General features: G+C 40.0%; 1 protein-coding gene across 1 annotated transcript; it reads right to left on the bottom strand.

Moving 5' to 3' along the window:
• Window positions 1–187: 187 nt before the first annotated feature.
• On the bottom strand, window positions 188–20,015 carry LOC139462526 (2-amino-3-ketobutyrate coenzyme A ligase, mitochondrial-like). Its single transcript, XM_071244311.1, has 13 exons — window positions 19,984–20,015; window positions 17,762–17,991; window positions 16,171–16,260; window positions 14,559–14,778; window positions 13,151–13,247; window positions 12,320–12,406; window positions 11,951–12,033; window positions 10,674–10,783; window positions 10,257–10,358; window positions 9,063–9,141; window positions 6,763–6,810; window positions 5,971–6,076; window positions 188–2,472 (listed from the first exon to the last, which is right to left on the bottom strand). The coding sequence occupies exons 1-13, from the start codon at window positions 20,000–20,002 to the stop codon at window positions 2,439–2,441; spliced, it is 1,305 nt and encodes a 434-aa protein (XP_071100412.1). The 5' UTR covers window positions 20,003–20,015; the 3' UTR covers window positions 188–2,438.
• Between the last annotated feature and the right edge of the window lie 117 nt (window positions 20,016–20,132).

Genomic DNA, 20,132 nt, shown 5'->3' with positions numbered 1-20,132 from the left:
GTGCCTCCTGGCAGTCCAAGGTGCAGCAATTGACTGAAGAGTTGCATACCTTAGTTGTGCCAGGAGATGCTGACTTTGGTTTGAAAAACAGATTTGCCCTGATTATGAGTCTAGTTTTGACAGAAAACACTTTCATATCAGGCTTTAATTGATGCTCTTCAGCTGAAATACAGAACCCTGCAAATAATCACCCATCAACTAGTGGTTGACAGCATGAGCATGATCCATGCTGTCGGGATGACACAGCCATGCTGTTGACACATTCTGACAACCCAATCCTCTTTTCTGAAGCTCTTTCAACAAGAATGGCATATGTTCAAGCACAAACTGGCCTTATCATCTTGTCAACCACAAAGGTAAAACATATACATGCATTCTTTCAAAGTACAATTTATTGAGCAACATGCAAATACTTCAGCATAAAGATATCTGATTAACATGTGCAACATGGCAATATGGTTATGTAAAATAACACTGGAGACAAAATAAGGACACTGCAGAAACTATGTACTTCATAGTCATAAAATAGCACTAAATACCAGCATTTTGTGAGTGAAGGGCCAACATATCACCAGGTTAATATGAGACAAATATACCTCAACCAACACCATGAGATTCTAAGCAAAAGTTTCAGCAACATATTTTTCAGCCCTTTAAGAAGTGATTAGCTCTGACTAGTGGTCCAGTTGCAAGTTCTGCAAAGGTTGGGATGCCAAATGACAAAGATGCCAGTCTCATTAATTTCAGATACCCTGTGTTTGCAATTTTAAAGGACTTTGCAGACCCTTTTTGGCTCAGTTAACATACTATATAACATACCGTATTTGACGTAATAAGCGCCCAGGGCACTCTCAAAATTAGAAATAGGGGGCTCTTATTAGAATATTATTTTGGTGAAAAAAACAGAGTTAAAAGATAAATTTCGTGGTTTATGCTGACAGCATGAAATGTTTATATACGACAGATCAGAATTTATTTGCCCATAATTAAGGGTGCATGTAACACACAAGTGCGTGTTATACGCGAATAAATACAACTTGTGTACATTGATCAATCGGAAGGGGTGCTAATTGGGATTGTTCACTAGCCAATATATTAGCAAATATCGCCGTGGGCACTTATTAGGGCGGGGCGCTTATTACGTCGAATAGGTTACTCTTTATTTCTGGAAATGTTTACATTGGATTACATGACATGTAGAATACATACAACATATTTATATGAAATAGTTGACAAGATTTATGTCATCATATCCTCAGAATTGGGCCGTTGGCCTACATTTAACGAAATATAGAGTATTTATACTACTTAACATACGAAAGGTTAGTGACGTGTTCAGATGTCTTACTCATCTTTTGTTCTCAGATCACATCACCATGTTGGGCCACATCAAACTGACATAATGACTGACGTAGTATTGAGATCCCAATATGAGTTTATGGTATCATAACCTCCCATCACCAAAAAAGAACTAAGTAACAATCAAGTGGGAATATGGAATGTAGCAATGCAGGAGACTTTGATGGAGCTAATTATAAGGTTGAACAGTCAATAGCTTTAGAACAGAACAGAACAAGACTTCAATAATGACAGCAGGCAAATATAATATTGCTGACATGATCAGCTGATGATACATGTCACCCGTTGTTCTGGATCATGGGAAACTCGATACCCATGGCTCTGTATCATGGGATACACGACACCCATTGCTGTGTCATGATACACGATACCCATCGTTCTCTATCAAAACATAATTCTTTACCAGATTCTATATAATCAATAGTATGCTTCAACTAAAATCTGTCATTGATGCAAAGTTTGACAAGGAAATTCAATTGTCTTGCAAACAAAACAGCACAAGAGACAGTTAGAAATATATCCTGGGAAAATCCATCAAACATAAGTTGCTGTTTGTTTAGCTATGAATGTTGAGAATAAGAGTTTTCATTGACACTCATGTTTTCAATATGTATCGCAATACAGCCGTTGTACATTAAGCAATGCTGGAGCATAACTCTCACTTGCAATACTCATCCCAATGTAAAATATTTGGGTTTGTTACAGTCAAGTGATGAGTAAGTTCAAGTTAAGTCTTGCCTTTAGGTGAAGTAAGGTGAAATGGGGTTTAACGTCACGTTCAAGATTATTGCACAAGCTTATAAGGACTTGCATGCACGTTTCTGTATGTGGTTGCTTGTACTAGTCCGGACTGATGCCGATTTATAGTGCTAGCCCACTGAGATACCATGCCGCAGTTTCATATGAATACCCCACTCAGACACAGTATACTGACTCCGAGCCGACCACTCCTTGTTTTAGCCCCTTTATGCCGAGTGCCAGACAGGGTAACAACAAGTATCATCTTTTAATGTCTTTTGGTATGACGCGGCTGGGAATCGAACCCTGGGCCTTCCGCTCTCAAGGCGGACGCTCTACCACTAGTTCACGGAGGCAGTCTTCTTGCCTTCAGCACTGACATAGAAGAAAACATAACCAGTGTATCAGAACGTGAACAAAGTTCTAAAATATGAACCACATAATTACATATATTATATTTCAGAGTATTATGTACATTATATGCAGGTTCAATGATATGCAGGAAAAACACCCAAAAAAACCATGTATATAACCTTGTTCCTCACACCTCAGTTATTTGTTTGTAATATCTCCATTCTGTTGCAATGAAAACCCTGCACCATCTGCCACCAAAGCTTTGTTTTGAGACTGGTTCAAATGACATGGTTCTACAAGAAAGGTGTTCCATGACTGAAACAAGAAGTGATATCACTAGAACTCAATTCACTTTGGCCACCCCTTATAAAACCTGACCATGTTAAAGCAAGAATATTTCCATCCACCTGTCTTAAGTTTGTTGTGTAATGCTGCACTCGGCAATATTCCAACTACATATATGAGGTCAGTTTATATATAATCCAATGGTTGACATCATGAGCATCAATCTACGCCTGACCTTCATGAGCATACGTTTCATTTCTCCGGAAACATCTCCAGCTAAATGTTAATTTATAAGTTTTCGGAATCAAATAGATATTTTAGGAGCAGGCTCGGACAAGGTAGTGATTTTGAATGTACATCCTTTGACGAATCTGCGTTCAGAAAAGGCATTTTGATTTAATGTTGATTTCAAGATCCCATCAATGAGAGAATTCCTGTGTATCACATTAATGATAATAGCAATATTCGGTGACGCCACTTCCGAAATAGAGCAGGGTGAGAATGGGTCCAGGGTATGTACCGGTATCATAGAAGAATGGGGATATTAAACACTGGATAAATGAGGATGCCCTTGACATTTCTACCCAAGTTGTTCTAACACTGCAACTGGAAAGTCAATCACAGTGACAACACAAACTACTTTGTAAACTGAGATTCTACAGCAAATTATGCTTCCAAAATATATAATCTCAATACCCTGATGCCACTGAAGTTCATTGTATCACGTCAACATAGGATCACTTTGTTATATGAACATCATAATTTTTAAACTTATCCTATCTCACACTGTGTGTTCATGATGAAAAAAAACAAAACCAAGAAGACGAAGACTGGAAAATTGAAGTGGGAAAATGGAAAAAAGAGAAAAAACAAATGGATTTTCCTAGGTGTTTTTAACGTCACCACATAATGGCGATTAGAAAGAGAATGAATTGGCTGGGTAATTCACATGTTCAGTGCGTGTAACTCGATTGGCATGAAAAGCATGCATGGCCCCAATTGTTGGGACGTGAACATGTTGATGCTGGGTGTGTTCAGGTAAATTGTTTTTTTTTAGAAACCGGAAACCTTTGTTTCGGCATAGTGTGAGATAGGATAAGTAATATAAATACACAAATTTTTGTAAAATTTTCAAGATTTGTTTTTAGAAAAATTGTAGAAATAGAAATACAAGTTTCCAGTTTCCAAACACATCTGCATCATCAATACTTCATAGATCTGTATCCACCAAGTTCCTCCTTCACCCGTGACAACATGTGTCTGCAAATCAGTCAACTCACTATTTTTAACTAAGGCTAAAAAAAGAATAGTCTTGGTTCTCAGGCACTGGAGGATCATCATAAAGTTTTTGCATGTTTTGTTTTTATGTCCATTTTTTAAAAAATATAAAAAATCCTTAAATATTCCAATTCCAATGGTCGTCAAATACTGTATTCTAGTATTTTACTCATCAAGGAATACTTTTATGCAGGCCTTTCCATGTGTCGTACACAACTTTATTGTGTTTGCACAACCAATAAAAAGACACCACCCGCCAGCACTATATTTTCAAAAGCCATTGCTTTATTTTTTAAGCCTAATGAGTCAAGTGAGTGAGTTGGATTTAATGCCGCTTTCAACAGTATTGCAGTTATATCACAGCGTGTCAGCTTAATGTGGGAGGAAGTGATGCAGGTCTCAGAAGTTTACCACTTCGGTGAAACCCACGAGCACGGGTATGATGCGGACAAACCTAGAAACATAATCGGGCAAACCAGGATTTGAACCGACAATCATAGGTTTCTGGCTTGCCCAAGGGACGCAACTCTGCACAGCGAATCGCGGCGCCTTAGACGACTGGGCCACCCATGCCCTCTAACTAGTCAAGCCACAGCCTGGTTGAAGTGAGAGGAAGCTAGCAAGGTTTCAGACCAGTGAACATGCAACATGTGCCTCAGCCTTGCGGCCTCTACTCTACACATTTCTTCAATGTCATGTAACGGTAGAGTTCGCATTAAGTTCTTAAATGGAGTTGGGTGCATTTGACTTACATGGGTCTTACACAAGTGACGGAGGAACAAAGTGTCTACAAAGCTGTGATGTTTTGGTAATAACTTATGAAATTATATTATAAATGTGAATAGAATGCTGTACAGTAGAACTTGGATATAACGAATTACAAGGGACTTAGAGAAATCAATTCGTTATATACATTGTTCGTTATATACGTTTTTGCTTGGAAACGTTCACCATCTTGGATAAGACAAAAGACAATACACGTAATTTGTTTTACAGACAAGATTAGTCCAATTACATGTACAGGTAATATTAACATTAAGCAAGTTTAATGAGGTTGAATTGTCACCGCTGATTGTGTTAATTTGTCTTGATTGTGTTGATTCGCAGCTGATGGTGTATAGCCAATTGTCAGTGACACTTGACATTGAGTGAGATTTCTTAGTTCGCTAAACTTATTAGCAATCTCATTAAAATCAGATCTTAGTATTCGCTGCCGCTCAACAAAGATCGGAGGAAATCCCATTAAGGGTCACGTCAGAATGACCTCTCGCGAAATTTGACCGATCAATGACATGACTGACAAGAAATCGACACGAGCCAATCAGAAGGCAGCTTTCTTGAGCTTTACGACACTAGTTTCAAACTGTCGACTACGCTTCGAAACATACATGTATTTTGACGTATTTGACGGTTAAAATTTTTAAAACTTATAAAAAGAACATTCTGGAATGGCTTACAGATGACCTAGATTGTATGGATAATATCATATAACCCGTAATTGTCGTTCGGAATACCCTCTGTGAAATATTTCGAGGTTGCATGATCAGAAAAAACATTCCGTCTGTCACTTTCATGATCTGGTAAGCGACGCTCTGACTGGTTGGATGAAAGGTCGTTCTGACGTGACCCGTAATGGGATGTCCTCAGATCTTTGTTTAGCGATAGCGAGAACTAAGATCTGATTTTAATGAGATTGAAGTAATCAGTGGTATTTGGGCTTGACGGGGATTAGATATCAGTTCGCTACATGCGTTAGTTCGCTGTAAAGATTTTCTTGTGTACGTAAATTTATATGATAATAAATAGGAGATAAATCAGGGATTTTGTAACAGTTCATTGTATCAGTTTGTTCGCTCTATCCATGTTCGTTATATTCGTGTTCTACTGTATCAAGAATCCTAAATCACAAAATATTTGATGACGCATCCTCTTGAGATATGTGTGTTTGATTTTTACTGAACAACGTTGAGTTTTCTGCCGATTTCGATGAAGGCATCTACTGCTCTGTCAATGTCCTGCTCGCTGTGTGAAGCTGAAATCTGCACCCGGATCCTTGCTTTTCCTGTGTCAAAAGTCAAATGTCGACAAAATTATATCTTTCACTCCACTATCTTTCACTACCATATATTAAAATCTGCAACTATGAAGAACAATTCCCCTTAAATAATGCAAAATTTGATGTTACTTTCACATATACCGGCAACAAAGTTTTGGCTTTGGTAAAACATTATTCAAACTTGCTTTGTCTACACTAATTCATCACAGCCAAATAACAGTTTCTCTATAACTTTCAGATACAAAATATTAAGAAAAATATTTTTGTTGCTATTTAATAAATACCAACAAAAATAGCATTATTTTTATAAAATATAATAGAGCGATTAGGGCAGGCTAGATCCCAATAGCCCAAGGATCATGACTGAAGTCAAATGTGATTCTTCTTTCCAAGGGGGCACGGGTGGCCCAGATGTCTAAGGCCCTGCGATTCGCAGTGCAGAGTTGCATCTCTTGGGCACGCCAGAAACCTATGATTGTGGGTTTGAATCCCACCATACCCGTGCTCTTGGGTTTCACCAAAGTGGTAAGCGTCTGAGACCTGCATCACTTCGGGGTTTCCTCCCACATTAAGCTGACACTTTCCCATGCCTAGAATGGCAGCACTTCATGTCAAGGGCCTTCCAAGCCTTCACAGGAATCGTATCCATGGTAAAAAAGCATGAATTGGAAAGCACCAAATTTTGTACTTACCTTTGGGTACTACTGGGAAGCTGAACCCGATAACGTAGATTCCTCGATCTAGGAAAGAAGAAAGAGACCCCTTCAAAATCCTTTTACAGAATACAGATGTGCCTACACAAGCGGCTAACCAGTCTCTTGTACAGTGCGGAGGTCCGTTTGCTAATTAGAGTATCTTAACAAGGCCACAGCAAAAAAAGGTTACATATAAGGTTCAGGCTTGCTGACTTGGTTGATGCATGTCATTGTATCCCAATTGCGTGGATCGTTGCTCTTGATGTTAGGTGTCTGGTCCAGACTTGATTATTTACTGACTATAGCTGGAATATTGCTGAGTGCATCGCTAAACAAAAAATAAACAAACAAACAAATTCTTCTGCTACTATGCCTCTCTGTACAAAGATCTGACGACACCTCCATACGAGGTCATGCCAGGTGATGATGAAAGAGATGAACATGGTGATGTCACTTCCATGATGCATCTTCCCAAGGCAAGGGAGTTCACTGACTGTAAAAGTCCAGTTTCCACACTTGCCGAAGTAGGCTGGAATTTCTTGGTTCGACCGTAGTGCCACCAGTGGCTATTACTAGTTATGTCCCTTCTATGTCCCTCATTTTGACCAATGAGATTTCACATGTCATATCACTTGCATTTGCTTCTATCAAAATGGCGGCGCACAGTCAAGATCTGATCGATAATCAAAATCAATATTGTAATAAATCAAGTCTTACTTTGCGAATTGCATCAAATGCCGTGAGGACCTTGATTAAAAATATGGAAAGATTTAGAAAATATTTGTTGATGCTTATATGTCATCTATAGGGTATTTATGTGTCTGGAGGATAGTGATGTGTCTATAGGATAGTGATGTCTTTAAAAGGATAGTGGTGTGTCTGGAGGGTAGTGGTGTGTTTAGAGGATTGTGATGTGTTTAGAGGATAGTGATGTGTCTATAGGATAGTGATGTGTCTATAGAACAGTGAAGTGCTTAGAGGATAGTGATGTGTTTAGAGGATAGTGATGTGACTGGAGGATAGTGATGTGTCTATAGGATAGAGATGTGTTTAGAGCATAGTGATGTGTTTAGAGGATAGTGATGTGTTTAGAGGATAGTGATGTGTTTAGAGGATAGTGGTGTGTTTAGCAAAGGGACGATTGTGAATCGGTGGTAAGAAAAGTCCTTAAAGATCGACTGGAACTTGAAGATTCTAAGATAGTGATCAATCGAGCACAGATCATGGGAGGTAAGGTGATAATAGCTTTAATCCCTGATGATCACCACAGACCAGAAATATTTACATCAGCTAAGAAATTAAAGGGTACATTGATGTGGATTAGCGAAGACTTCTTGAGGAGAGAGAGAGAAGAGACATTTGAAATCGATGATGATGGAGGCAAGGAGAAATGACCAACGAGCTTATCAAAGATTTGACAAATTGTATATTGACAGATGTGTGTACACCTATGATACTGACAAGGGCGAGGTTGTGGTTTTGAATCAGGCTGACAAGGGGGCAGGAACTTCACGTGCAGACTCGCAACCTGATGTCAATTTCAATGCCAGTCAACACACAAAGGAATGCATCCCGGCCTTGCGTGACAATGAGATTGACAACACCAAGGACCTGTCTAACATGTGTTGGTACGTGAACGGTTTAAAAAATAAGCTAAATAATGACAGCTTCATGTATTTTTGCACTGATCACAGTATCTTTGGTCTTGTAGAGATATGGAACAACTGCACCAAGGAAAGCTTAGAGACTATGTTTCCGGAGTACATTGTCTACATGAACTACAGAGAGTCATAGATATGTGATGTGTCTAGAGGATAGTGATATGTCTAGTAGATAGTGATGTGTTTAGTAGATAGTGATATGTCTAGAGGATAGTGATGGGTTTAGTGAATAGTTAGGTTTCCAAAGGATGGTGATATGTCGAGAGTTCAGTGATGTGTTTACTTGACAATGATATGTCTGGTGGATAATAATTTGTCAAGTGGATAATGAGTGAGTGAGTGAGCATGGTTTTACGCCGCTCTTAGCAATATTAAAGCAATATCATGGCGGGGGACACCAGAAATGGGCTTCACACATTGTACCCATGTCGGGAATCAAACCCAGGTCTTCGGCGTGACAAGCGAACGTTTCAACCGCTAGGCTTCCCGGCCGCCCCGAGTGGCTAATGAAGGGTTGAGTGGATAGTGTTGCGTTTAAAGAAAGTGATATGTCTTGTGGATAATGATGAATCTAGTGTATAATGTGTCTAGTAGATAGAGCATGTCCAGTCGATAGTGATCCAGTAGTCCCCTTACCCAGCATCTGGTCAGCGAATGTACTGGCCAGTCGGGCATCACCGAGCATCACCGGGCAGATAGGATGTTCCGGATCTCCCTGAGAAAACACATGCACTGGTATGGATCCTACTGGAGGATATGATAACTCACACACAATGTTAAGGCCAAAAACATTAATGGTCTTGGTTCTCAGGCACTGCCCGCATCATCATAAAGTCTGCCACACGTTTTGTTTTTATTTCTATTTTAAAAAAAATCAAAAAATCCTAATACTTAAAAACAACGTAATCCAATATAGTGCAGTTACTTCCCGTAACATGCTCACTGCTTTACTGCGCATTGTGTGTCATGGTCATGGCGGCAATAGGAGTTTGTATGCTTGTTTATGTAGGGAGGCCCTTTCCCAGGTTGATGGTACACAACTGTTTTTTGGGTAACTAACTTGTTAGAACAAGCCAAAAATAAAAACCACCGCTCGCGCGCATTATATTTTCAAAAATCATTGCCTGAGAACCAATTCTTTTATTTTTTTAAGCCTTATATAAACCTTGAAATCCTGTCTCTTTCATAACGTAAATTAATACAATTCTACATAACGTTTTACACTAGATATATCAATCCTGAAATATTCAATCATGGACAAGATTCATTATGGCAAGTACTGATAAAAATGCTGTATAAAGCTTCGATGGTTATTTGAATTCCAGTATATGAATTCTAGGGCTGGGATGAGACCAAATTTACTACCCGGGTACCCAGCCTCCTATTACCCGACTCTACCCGGGTACCTGCTGTAGGTCTAAAGAGTTGGGAACAAAATGTCCTATTGGGAATCGTTTTAGGCAGCCCTGGCAAAATCTATTTAGATACATTTATCAAACGATCAGATCATGCATACACTGAAGTTGGCCGAAGCTTTATCTTTACTCTAACATATACAAGTCAAAAGGAATAAGTGCATCATAACAAAGAAATGTTAACGTTAGCGACTTGTAGTGTAACCACTGAGCTATAGTGAGTGTTTATCATTAAACAATATATCCTGTGACTAACCACGGGTTCGGGTAGTCCTGTGGGTACCCGGGTCCTACTCAGGACCCACCCGACCCAGGTACCCGAGTAACCTGTCCCAGCCCTAATGAATTCCATCTTCACATTGTGCCATGTCAACACGTCTGCATGAAGTGCTGACTGAGATGAAGCTCTACTCACTGCTACGTTGAATCCTGCGTCCATCATTCTGGTGCGGAACCTGCTTGTGTTGGTCAACACTTTCTGGGGGAGGTCGGTGTTAGCCATGATCAGATCCAAAGCCTGGAGGAACATACACAATGAATGTTAGGGTCAAACATTCAAAGCAGGACAGCATGTTTTAATTCCGGAACAACCCTAGAACACGTTTCTTGTTACACCAAGCACACATAGGCTGTTACACATCGACTGTAATGCTTAGTACACTCTGCCTGTTACTCCCTAGGATACCAAGCCTGTAGCACCCAAGGACACCTTGCCTGTAACATCAAGGAGACAGATCCTGTAACCCCCCAAAACACCTTGCCTGTAACATCAAGGATACTGAGCCTGTAACCCCCCATAACTCCTTGCCAGTAACCCTCTAGAACTGCTCACCTTGCTGGCACAGGCCACCACTGGTGGGGGCAGAGTGTTGGAGAACAGATAGGGGCGGGACCTCTGGCGCAGGAGGTCGATCAACTGCTTCGGCCCTGTGGTGTAACCACCTGGAGATACAATCATCAGTGTCAGCGGTAGTTTCAAGCTTCAGTTATAACCTTTACCCATATATGCATGACCCTACCCAGCTGCACATCCTATATATGAATACCAAGAACCTACATACCCTTTATTGTGAATATCAAGAACCTACATACCCTTTATATGAATACCAAGAACCTACATACCCGTTATTGTGAATATCAAGCACCTACATACCCTTTATATGAATACCAAGAACCTACATACCCGTTATTGTGAATATCAAGCACCTACATACCCTTTATATGAATACCAAGAACCTACATACCCTTTATTGTGAATATCAAGCACCTACATACCCTTTATATGAATACCAAGAACCTACATACCCTTTATTGTGAATATCAAGAACCTACATACCCTTTATATGAATACCAAGAGAGAGTGAGTGAGTGAGCATGGTTTTACGCCGCTTTAAACAATATTCCAGCAATATCACGGCGGGGGATACCAGAAATGGGCTTCACACATTGTACCCATGTTGGGAATCGAACCCGGGTCTTCGGCGTGACGATCAAACGCTTTAACCACTAGGCTATCCGACCGCTCCATGAATACCAAGAACCGACATACCCTTTATATGAATACCAAGAACCTACATAAGCTTTATATGCATTCCCTTAACCTGCCTACCCTTTACATGCATAGCCCAACTAGCATTCCCCTTGCCTGCCCTACTTCGGCTGCCCACTATCCTGCCCCTGAACATGCCCACCATCACCCCTGAAGCAGTGCCATGCCCACCCTCCTGCACATGGTCACCCCTGAAGCAGTGCCCTGCACACCTTCCTGTACATCGTCACCCCTGAAGCAGTGCCCTGACCACCCTTCTACCCCCTGAACATGCCCACCGTCACCCCTCAAGCAGTGCCCTACCCACCCTCCTGCACACCGTGACCCCTAAGCAGTGCCCTGCCCACCCTCCTGCACACCGTGACCCCTAAGCAGTGCCCTGCCCACCCTTCTACCCCCTGAACATGCCCACCGTCACCCCTGAAGCAGTGCCCTTCCCACCCTCCTGCCCACTGTCACCCCTGAAGCAGTGCCCTGCCCACCCTCCTGCCCACCGTCACCCCTGAAGCAGTGCCCTACCCACCCTCCTGCCCACCGTCTCCCCTGAAGCAGTGCCCTACCAGCTGCTCCTCCTAGAGCTTTGCCCAGGGTGGAGTTGATTATGTCCACTCGGTTGTTCAGTTTGAAATACTCCTCTGTGCCTCTGTGGAGTGAAACAGCAGCATCATGGTTATATGATGTCAAAGGTGAAAGAAAAACTAATGAAACTACTGCTACAGGAGCCAAAATATTCCAGTTGTTGAAATGTTATTTTCTCTGTTTAAACATGAATAGCATGACCTTATGCAGGTATAGCGAGGTTAAAAATTTGACATTTCCAGTGTGACATTTGACATTTCCAATAAGCATAATAAGGAATTCTTTATCAACCTTCCTGCTTTAAATATTTTGTCACAAAGTTTACAGGTAGCTGATAAAAGTACCCTCACCTGCCAGTCTTGCCAAAGAAGCCAGTAGCGTGGCATTCATCTACAAACACCATGGCCTTGAACTTGTCAGCAAGGTCACAGATATCTCTGCAGTTGGTAATAAATGATAAGTTGTTACATAAACAAATGTATGCAATCAACGACTCAGAGAATTTGTAAATCGGTGTTGACCGACCACTGAAACGACTAACAAAAAGTTGACATCAGCCAATTAGAAAGCAGCTTTCTCGAGCTTTACGGCATTCGTTTCAACCTGGTGACTTCCATTTCAGACTACACTTGTTGAAAGATATGTTGACACAGTTCTCAATTAAAATTTTGAAAACTGAACAAACGAACATTCCGGAAAGTCTAATATATGGTTGAGATTGTATGGCAGTGCTTCCCACATACTGTGCAACGCCTCCATCGTTGAACTTATTATCCCACGGAAGCGACAGATAGACAGAATCAGTCATACAGGCCGTAAGTGTCCTTTGGAGTACCCTGTGTTAACGTTTTTCGAGGTTGCATGATTAGAAAACTCCTTTCAACTGTCACTTTCATGATCTGGTAAGCGACGCTTTGATTGGTCGGATGAAAGGTCGCTCTGACGTGACCTGTAATGGGAGGTCCTCAGATCTTTGTTTAGCGATACTGAGAACTAAGATCTGATTTTAATGAGATTGATCATAAGCAAAACGATTCAACCTCAGGGATTCAACCACACAATCAACCATGTCACTGAGCCAGACCACCCATTCTTGTAAGCTGTTTGTTACGACCAGCATAGGTTGCTGGGATTCTAACCTTGAATGCCCATGGGGCTGTCATACATGCAGAGGCACTTACGGTAGGGGTGCGACATTTCCGTCCATGCTGAAGACGCCGTCAGTGATGATGAGCCGTTGCCGAAGCTTCTGGGTGGCTTGAAGCTGGCTCTCAAGGTCTATCAAAAACAACTGAAGTATTACCAACTAAGACAAACCTTTGATTGATATTATGAGAAACGTCCCACGCCGTCAGTGTACGATGTCACGCAATCAACCAAATCACCAAGTCTGACCACCTGATCCTAGGTTGCTGCATGGGGATCGATTCCAACCTGGAATCGATCTCATTAAAGTCAGATCTTAGTTTAGTGGTAGCGAAAACTAAACAAAGATCTGAGGTCATCCCATAACGGGTCACATCAGAACGACCTTTCGCGAACTTTAAATGACCAATGAAATGACTGACAATAAATCAACATTAGCCAATCAGAAGTCAGCTTTCTTGAGCTTTACGACACAAGTTTCAAACTGGCGACTACAATTTGAAACATATTTTGACGTATTCTCGATTAAAAAATTTAAAACCTATAAAAAGAACATTCTGGAATGGCTTATAGATAGCCTAGCACTGAAGTGGTAAACGTCTGAGACCTGCATCACTTCGGGCTTTCCTCCCACATTAAGCTGACACGCCGCGATATAACTGGAATACTGTTAAAAGCAGCGTTAAACCCAACTCACTCACTCACTATAGATAGCCTAGATTGTATGAATATAATAAAGAAAACCGTAACTGTCGTTCTGAATACCCTCTGTTAATTTTTTCGAGATTGGATGATTATAAAACACATTACGTCCGTCACTTTCTTGATCTGGTAAGCGACGCTCTGATTGGTTGGATGAAAGGTTGTTCTGACGTGACCGGTAATGGGATGTCCTCAGATCTTTGTTTAGCGATAACGAGAACTAAGATCTGATTTTAATGAGATTGAACCTGGAATCTCCATGGGATCAAGAAAAGTTTCAACAATGGTTATTTGTTCAAAATTGGAGTTTGCTTTAAGTTCTTACTTCCTTCAGGTCAGAGGTATTTTAACATTGTACCGCAACGCTGATTCAATGCAATGATGTAAACACATTATAGTGTCTTCCTCTTTATTGGCCCAGGGTGGTCGGGTAGCCTTGTGGTCAAAGCGCTTGCTCGTCACGCCGAAGTCCCAGGTTCGATTCCCGACATGGATCCAATGTGTGAAGCCAATTTCTGGTGTCCCCCGCCGTGATATTGCTGGAATATTGCTAAAAGCGGCGTAAAACCATACTCACTCACTCACTTTATTGGTCCAGTCATACAACTATTTTGACATGAATTGGAAATTTTAATTTAACCATTTGAATTTTTATTGACATCTGCTGCAATCTCGGGTCCAAATAGCGACTTGTGAGCAGGTCAAGGTAAATCCCTGAATGCACATTATAAGTATCCCTACCCTTGAGGTCCCTGTGCTTGTAGCGATATCTCTGTGCCTTACACAGACGGATGCCGTCGATGATGGAGGCGTGATTCAGTTCATCTGAAATGGCAGCATCTTCAGGGGACAGTAACACTTCAAAGATGCCAGCATTGGCATCAAAACAGCTGATGTACAAAATGGCATCTTCCTTGCCATGGAACTTTGCAATCTTAGCTTCAAGGTCCTTGTGGATGTCCTGGAACACATCAGCATCACTGTAACCATGGTAACAGTGTTCGATCAAAGTATACACAATCCCAGATAAGGCTCGTAAAAATTAATTTCTTTTTTTTTCTTATGCCCTATACCTAATATTTACATAGTTTTAATCACTGTTAAAAAATGACATTCAACTCAAATATTGTTCTTGCACCGGTTTCCGACTTTCTGCATGTTATGCCATACATGGTGCCAGATTCGCGGAGGAACCTAGCCATGGCATTGATTCTTCGAGACAAAGGGGCCACTGCCAAAAAGTGTCAATCGGTAAACTAGACATGAGATATTATAATAGATTTCTAACAGAGCAGAGTAAAAAGAAAAACAACACGAAAAGTGAGCAGGGTTCAATAAGGCTTAAATAAATAAAAGTATTGATTCTCAGGGAATGGTTTTTGACAATATAATGCAGGTCTTTTTTCTCTCTCCATTGTTCAAACTAGTATGTAACCACATAAACAATGTGTACAATCAACCTGGGAAAGGGCCTCACTACATAAATGTTTTCTTTGATGAGTAAAGAACTGGAATAGAGAATTTGACTACCATTGGACTTGGAATATTAAAGGATTTTTTATCTATTTTTCAAAATGGAAATAAAAACGAAACGTGTTGAACTTTATGATGATGTGGGCAGTGCCTGAGAACCAAGACTATTATTTGTTTTCAACTAATACCCCCGACTTCCACATCAACATATTTCAAAGTTCAAAACATGAAAAAAAGCAAACTTTCTCAGAAAATCCACTTATCGAAATCAAACTTTGCACGGTTTGCAGTGTAACCCGAACTTGAAAGGAATCCATAAAGTAGTTTTTAAGTTATAAATTGCACAATTGTTGAAGTAAAATAATATTCACAATAAAATAAAATAAAGTTCACAACATGAAAAAAAATTCATATTCTTTTCAGAAATTGCACATATCAAATTAAGCTTTGCACTGCACCTATTTTATTAGTATGGAACTGTTCCCTAAATTTGAAAAGAATCCATCCAAAAGTTTTCCAGTTATTGGTCGCACAAATGTTTCAGAAAAATTCTAAGTAAAAAATAAAAAAATAATGTATTTTTTAGGAAAATCCAAATATTGAAATCAAACTTCGCACTGCACATCTCCTATGGGTGTAAAAAGTGTTCCACAAGTTTGAAAATAATCTGTGCTGTAGTTTTCAAGTTATAGGTCACACCCAAAAATACCTCCAAAGGACTGACGGATGGAAGGAATTCCTAGGTATAACTACATACCCTTACCCTTTTAGGTCGGGGTATAACAAACCTCCCTTCCAACCCATGTAGTTTTTAAAAATGTCACAGGAAACAAGAATCTATTGAAACTGAGATAAACCCTGAGTAATACATCACTCCTACCTGCGTTCCACAGATGAACCGGACAGAACTGAGACCAGCGCCATGCGTCTCCAGAGCTTTCTTGCCGGCTTCAATGACCTCTGGGTGACCCTTTAAAACAAATGCAACAAGCGTATAGTCGACAAAGTCATCTATATCCCCCGCCCATTTTAACATGTTTTGGTCCAAAACCAGGTAACTGACCAACATTTCTCTTAGCCCCTGTCAAAATAGCTGCAATGGATATTCTAAAATAAACATTTCTAAAACTCCTTGATATCAAATGGCACCAGTTCAGTATGTGCCTCATATATAGACATGCACTGTTTGGCAAGGAAATATTTAACAGTTATGCTCAATAAGTGAACCCACCCTAAAATCCAACTTGTTGTCATGGAAACATAAACAATAAAAAATTCTAAAAGTGCTAAATATCAAAAGGCACCCGTTCAGTATGTGCCTGGTAGACACGCAAAGTTTTGTAAGAAAGTTTTTTTAGTTACGCTCCGGAAACGAACACCACCCTTATCATGCTTATAGAATCTAAGTTCAACTTGTTGCCATGGAAACGTAAAAAATAAAAATTTCTAAAATTACTTAATAGCAAACGGCACCAGTTCAGTATGTGTCTGGTAAACATGAAAAGTTGTGTAAGAAAGTATTGAATGTGTTTTGAGTTTGAACTCATTTCTATATCCCCCGCCAACTTATTTTAGTTGCAGCTTTTACAATATGATAAAAATTATAAGAACCGTAAGTGCAGCACTTTGGTACAGCAGATTGATATTTTTGCATATGGAACAATTTGTACCAGTCACCGTTGGGATTTCCTGCACTACACGTATTTCGATTGCAAAAATGTTATGTTGACAGAGTAGTCAAATTGCCACAAATATGACGGATGACATATGATAGATGTATCCATTCTCTGGCAACTAAAGTTCGTTTCAAGGCGTCAAAAGCGGTAATCTGACCATGGTTGCTGTTAATAATGATGAGTTACCGATCATTTTCCCAACATGATTTCACCGAAATGAATGTAAACAAATATTGAATGAAATTTTAATACAATAAATAAACTATATTGCAAACATAAGTCCAGATATACAATGAACACATTTTCATAACCAGATAGTATGATAATGGGATTAAATTGCATACTTTAGTTCGGATTCGTTGACTGGTAATTTGCTACATGCTCGCGGTGAACAGCTGAAAATGTTTTTTGAGATGGGTGAAAAAACATTGAGTCAGTGTAAAACTTGATTTTTTTAAATATGTAAGTATATTTTGGGAGCCATGCATTATTGTGCACTATAACTGTGTTAGCGCTTTATTGAGGGGCGCTTTATTGAGGGGCGCAATAGCGTGGGAAAACTGTATCTGATTCTCGGTTCTGTAGATGAAACATTTTACTGAATTTATTAGCTTGATTTTGGGTAAGTACATTTTAAAATAGGGCAAGTAACATTTTTCCTGATCCTGATGCAATTAAGGGATGCCAATCTTTATGCCAAAAAAAGCTGCGTTTAAGATAAAAACTGATAATGAACAAATAAGGGTTTGTAAAGTCATCATAATAATCATGATGATGTAATGGCATCTCACTCACCGACAAACCTAAGTAATTATTGGCACAGAAGTTGAGGATATTACTTGACTGGCCTTGAACCCTGATGGAAGATCCCTGTCGAGAAGTGATGACTCGCTCTGATTTAAACGTGCCTGCATCTCGGATACCTTCCAGCTCTTGCTCCAGCAGATCTCTGGTAGCAGACAAGGAAGCAGTTCCACGTCCAATCACAAGGCTCCTTTGTACAAGGGAGCTAACTCCTGTCAAACCTAAGGAAAACAAATTTTATATTATACCTCGTGAATGACAACAAATTCTGGGCTAAGTTGGTTTACCCAAAAGAAATATAGAGATAGGTAATTCACAAACTTGTGCCTACAAACTATAAAAAAATGCAAAAACATTATGTAAATATTTTACATATATATTTCTTTTTGTGCATACGCTTTTTCTGGATTATCATGATTATGATATTACCTTGTTTTAGAAAACTAGTGTGTTGTGTTGTGTTGTGTTGTGTTGTGGTGTGGTGTGGTGTGGTGCCTGATGGAAGGGGTCTTTAAGACAAATTGACTGATGCCTACATAGGCTATGTTGGCTGCATGCAATACTAGGGCGGTCGGATAGCCTTGTGGTCAAAGCGTCCGCTCGTCACGCTGAAGACCCGGGTTCGATTCCTGACATGGGTACAATGTGTGAAGCCCATTTCTGGTGTCCCCCCGGCGTGATATTGCTGCAATATTGCTAAAAGGGGCATAAAACCATACTCAATCAATACAATACTAGGGACCTCTCCATGACCCAGCTACTGTCACAGCTGATTGAGTACACAGGCATCCTGACAGTGCTTGTAGTATTGGATGAGTGAGTGAGTAAGTCAAGTTTTACAAAGCTCTAAACAGTATCAGAGTATTCAAGTTATATCACGGCATGTCAGCTTAATGTGAGAGGAAAGCCTGAAGTGAAGCAGGTCTGAGATGTTTACCACTTTCTTCAAACCCACAAGGACAAGTAAGATGCTGACAAATCTATAGAAACATAATCAGGAGGTGAACCAGTATTCAAACCCATAATCATAGGTTCCTGGCATGCCCAAGGGATGCAACTCTGCACAGAAAATTGTGGCACCAAAGATGACTGGACCACCTGTGCCCCCTTGGAGTTGTGGGGCCAGACATACAATGACATAATACATGATGACCAATACGCATGTATGTTAAAGTATTTATTCATGTATATACATATCACTTTGTTAAAGGTTATTATGTATATAAAATTAGTATAAGATTTCACTGGAAGTTTCACTGCTATTTATGTTATTATGAAATCAACTGCTACTTTGAAATATATCATAACAAATAACATATGACAAATTGGTGTTTGAATAACTTGTATGGATTCAGTCGTTAAACCCGTAACTATCGTCTGGAATACCCAGTGTTTTTTAAGGATGCATGAATAGAAATCACATTCCGACTGTCACTTTCATGATCTGGTAAGCGACGCTCTGATTGGTCGGATGAAAGGTCTTTCTGAGGTGACCCCTACTGGGATTTCCTCAGATCTTTGTTAAGCGATAGCGAGAACTAAGATTTGATTTTAATGAAATTAAAAAAATCCAAAGGCATCAAATGTTAGCTTTGTGATGTAGAAAAGCAACATGGGCATATCTGCCATTTAACATGTTTGAAAATAAGTATTTTAAATTGATCTCCAATTAAATTGTCCTAAGGGGCTACTAACGGGATCGGGTGGTCATGCTCACTGACTTGGTTGATGCACGTTATCGATCCCAATTGCATGGATCGATGCTCAAGATGTCAATCACTAGATTGTCTGGTGCAGGCTCGACTATTTACAGACCACCGTCATATATAGGTGGAATATTGCTGAGTGCGGCGTTAAACAACAAACAAACAATTCAAACTTAAATATAACATTGACATCATATCCTTGAAAGAACGCCATATACACGAAAATGCATGCTAACATTGGTGAACTTGGGGTTAGGGGGAAAAACCGATAAGAAAGGCAAATGCTACTTGTGCACCTATATATTTTGTCTTTTCCTGTTAAAAACACCGCTAGTTCAGTCGTTACATTTTGACTTCACTTGATCGAATATGGAAGATACTAAATCAGAGGCATTTAATTTAACTCCAGAGTGTCACTTTATCATCGATTGTCAAAGTGTAATGCAGTAAACCTGAATTGTCAATAAAGCCAGGAACATTTTCATCGTTACATTTCTCGAATCTCACCTTTCCTTAAAACCTCCATGTTGTCGCCACAACTGCACACTGACTGTGACCTCGAGTGTACCCAGTTTTCTAGCCAATAAAATTTCGAAGGTGTGTCCCGTGTAGCCAATCAATATTTTCTTTCGTTTCGTTCTAGATTTAGGGTAGCA

Source organism: Haliotis cracherodii, unplaced genomic scaffold (genome assembly GCF_022045235.1).
Source record: "Haliotis cracherodii isolate W230 unplaced genomic scaffold, xgHalCrac1.p SCAF_15, whole genome shotgun sequence".
Classification (NCBI taxonomy): Eukaryota; Metazoa; Mollusca; class Gastropoda; order Lepetellida; family Haliotidae; genus Haliotis; species Haliotis cracherodii.
Note: the sequence above shows the minus strand (reverse complement) of the source record. Positions and strands in the feature narration are given on the sequence as shown.

Bases quoted from the DNA above. Each gene is read 5' to 3' on its own strand.
- LOC139462526 (XM_071244311.1), bottom strand. The intron at 16,261-17,761 runs GTGAGTGAGATG...TTTGTTTTAAAG, and splicing joins ATAATTACTTAGGTTTGTCG to GGTCACCCAGAGGTCATTGA. The intron at 10,784-11,950 runs GTAGGGCACTGC...TTGTATCTCCAG, and splicing joins AGCTCTAGGAGGAGCAGCTG to GTGGTTACACCACAGGGCCG.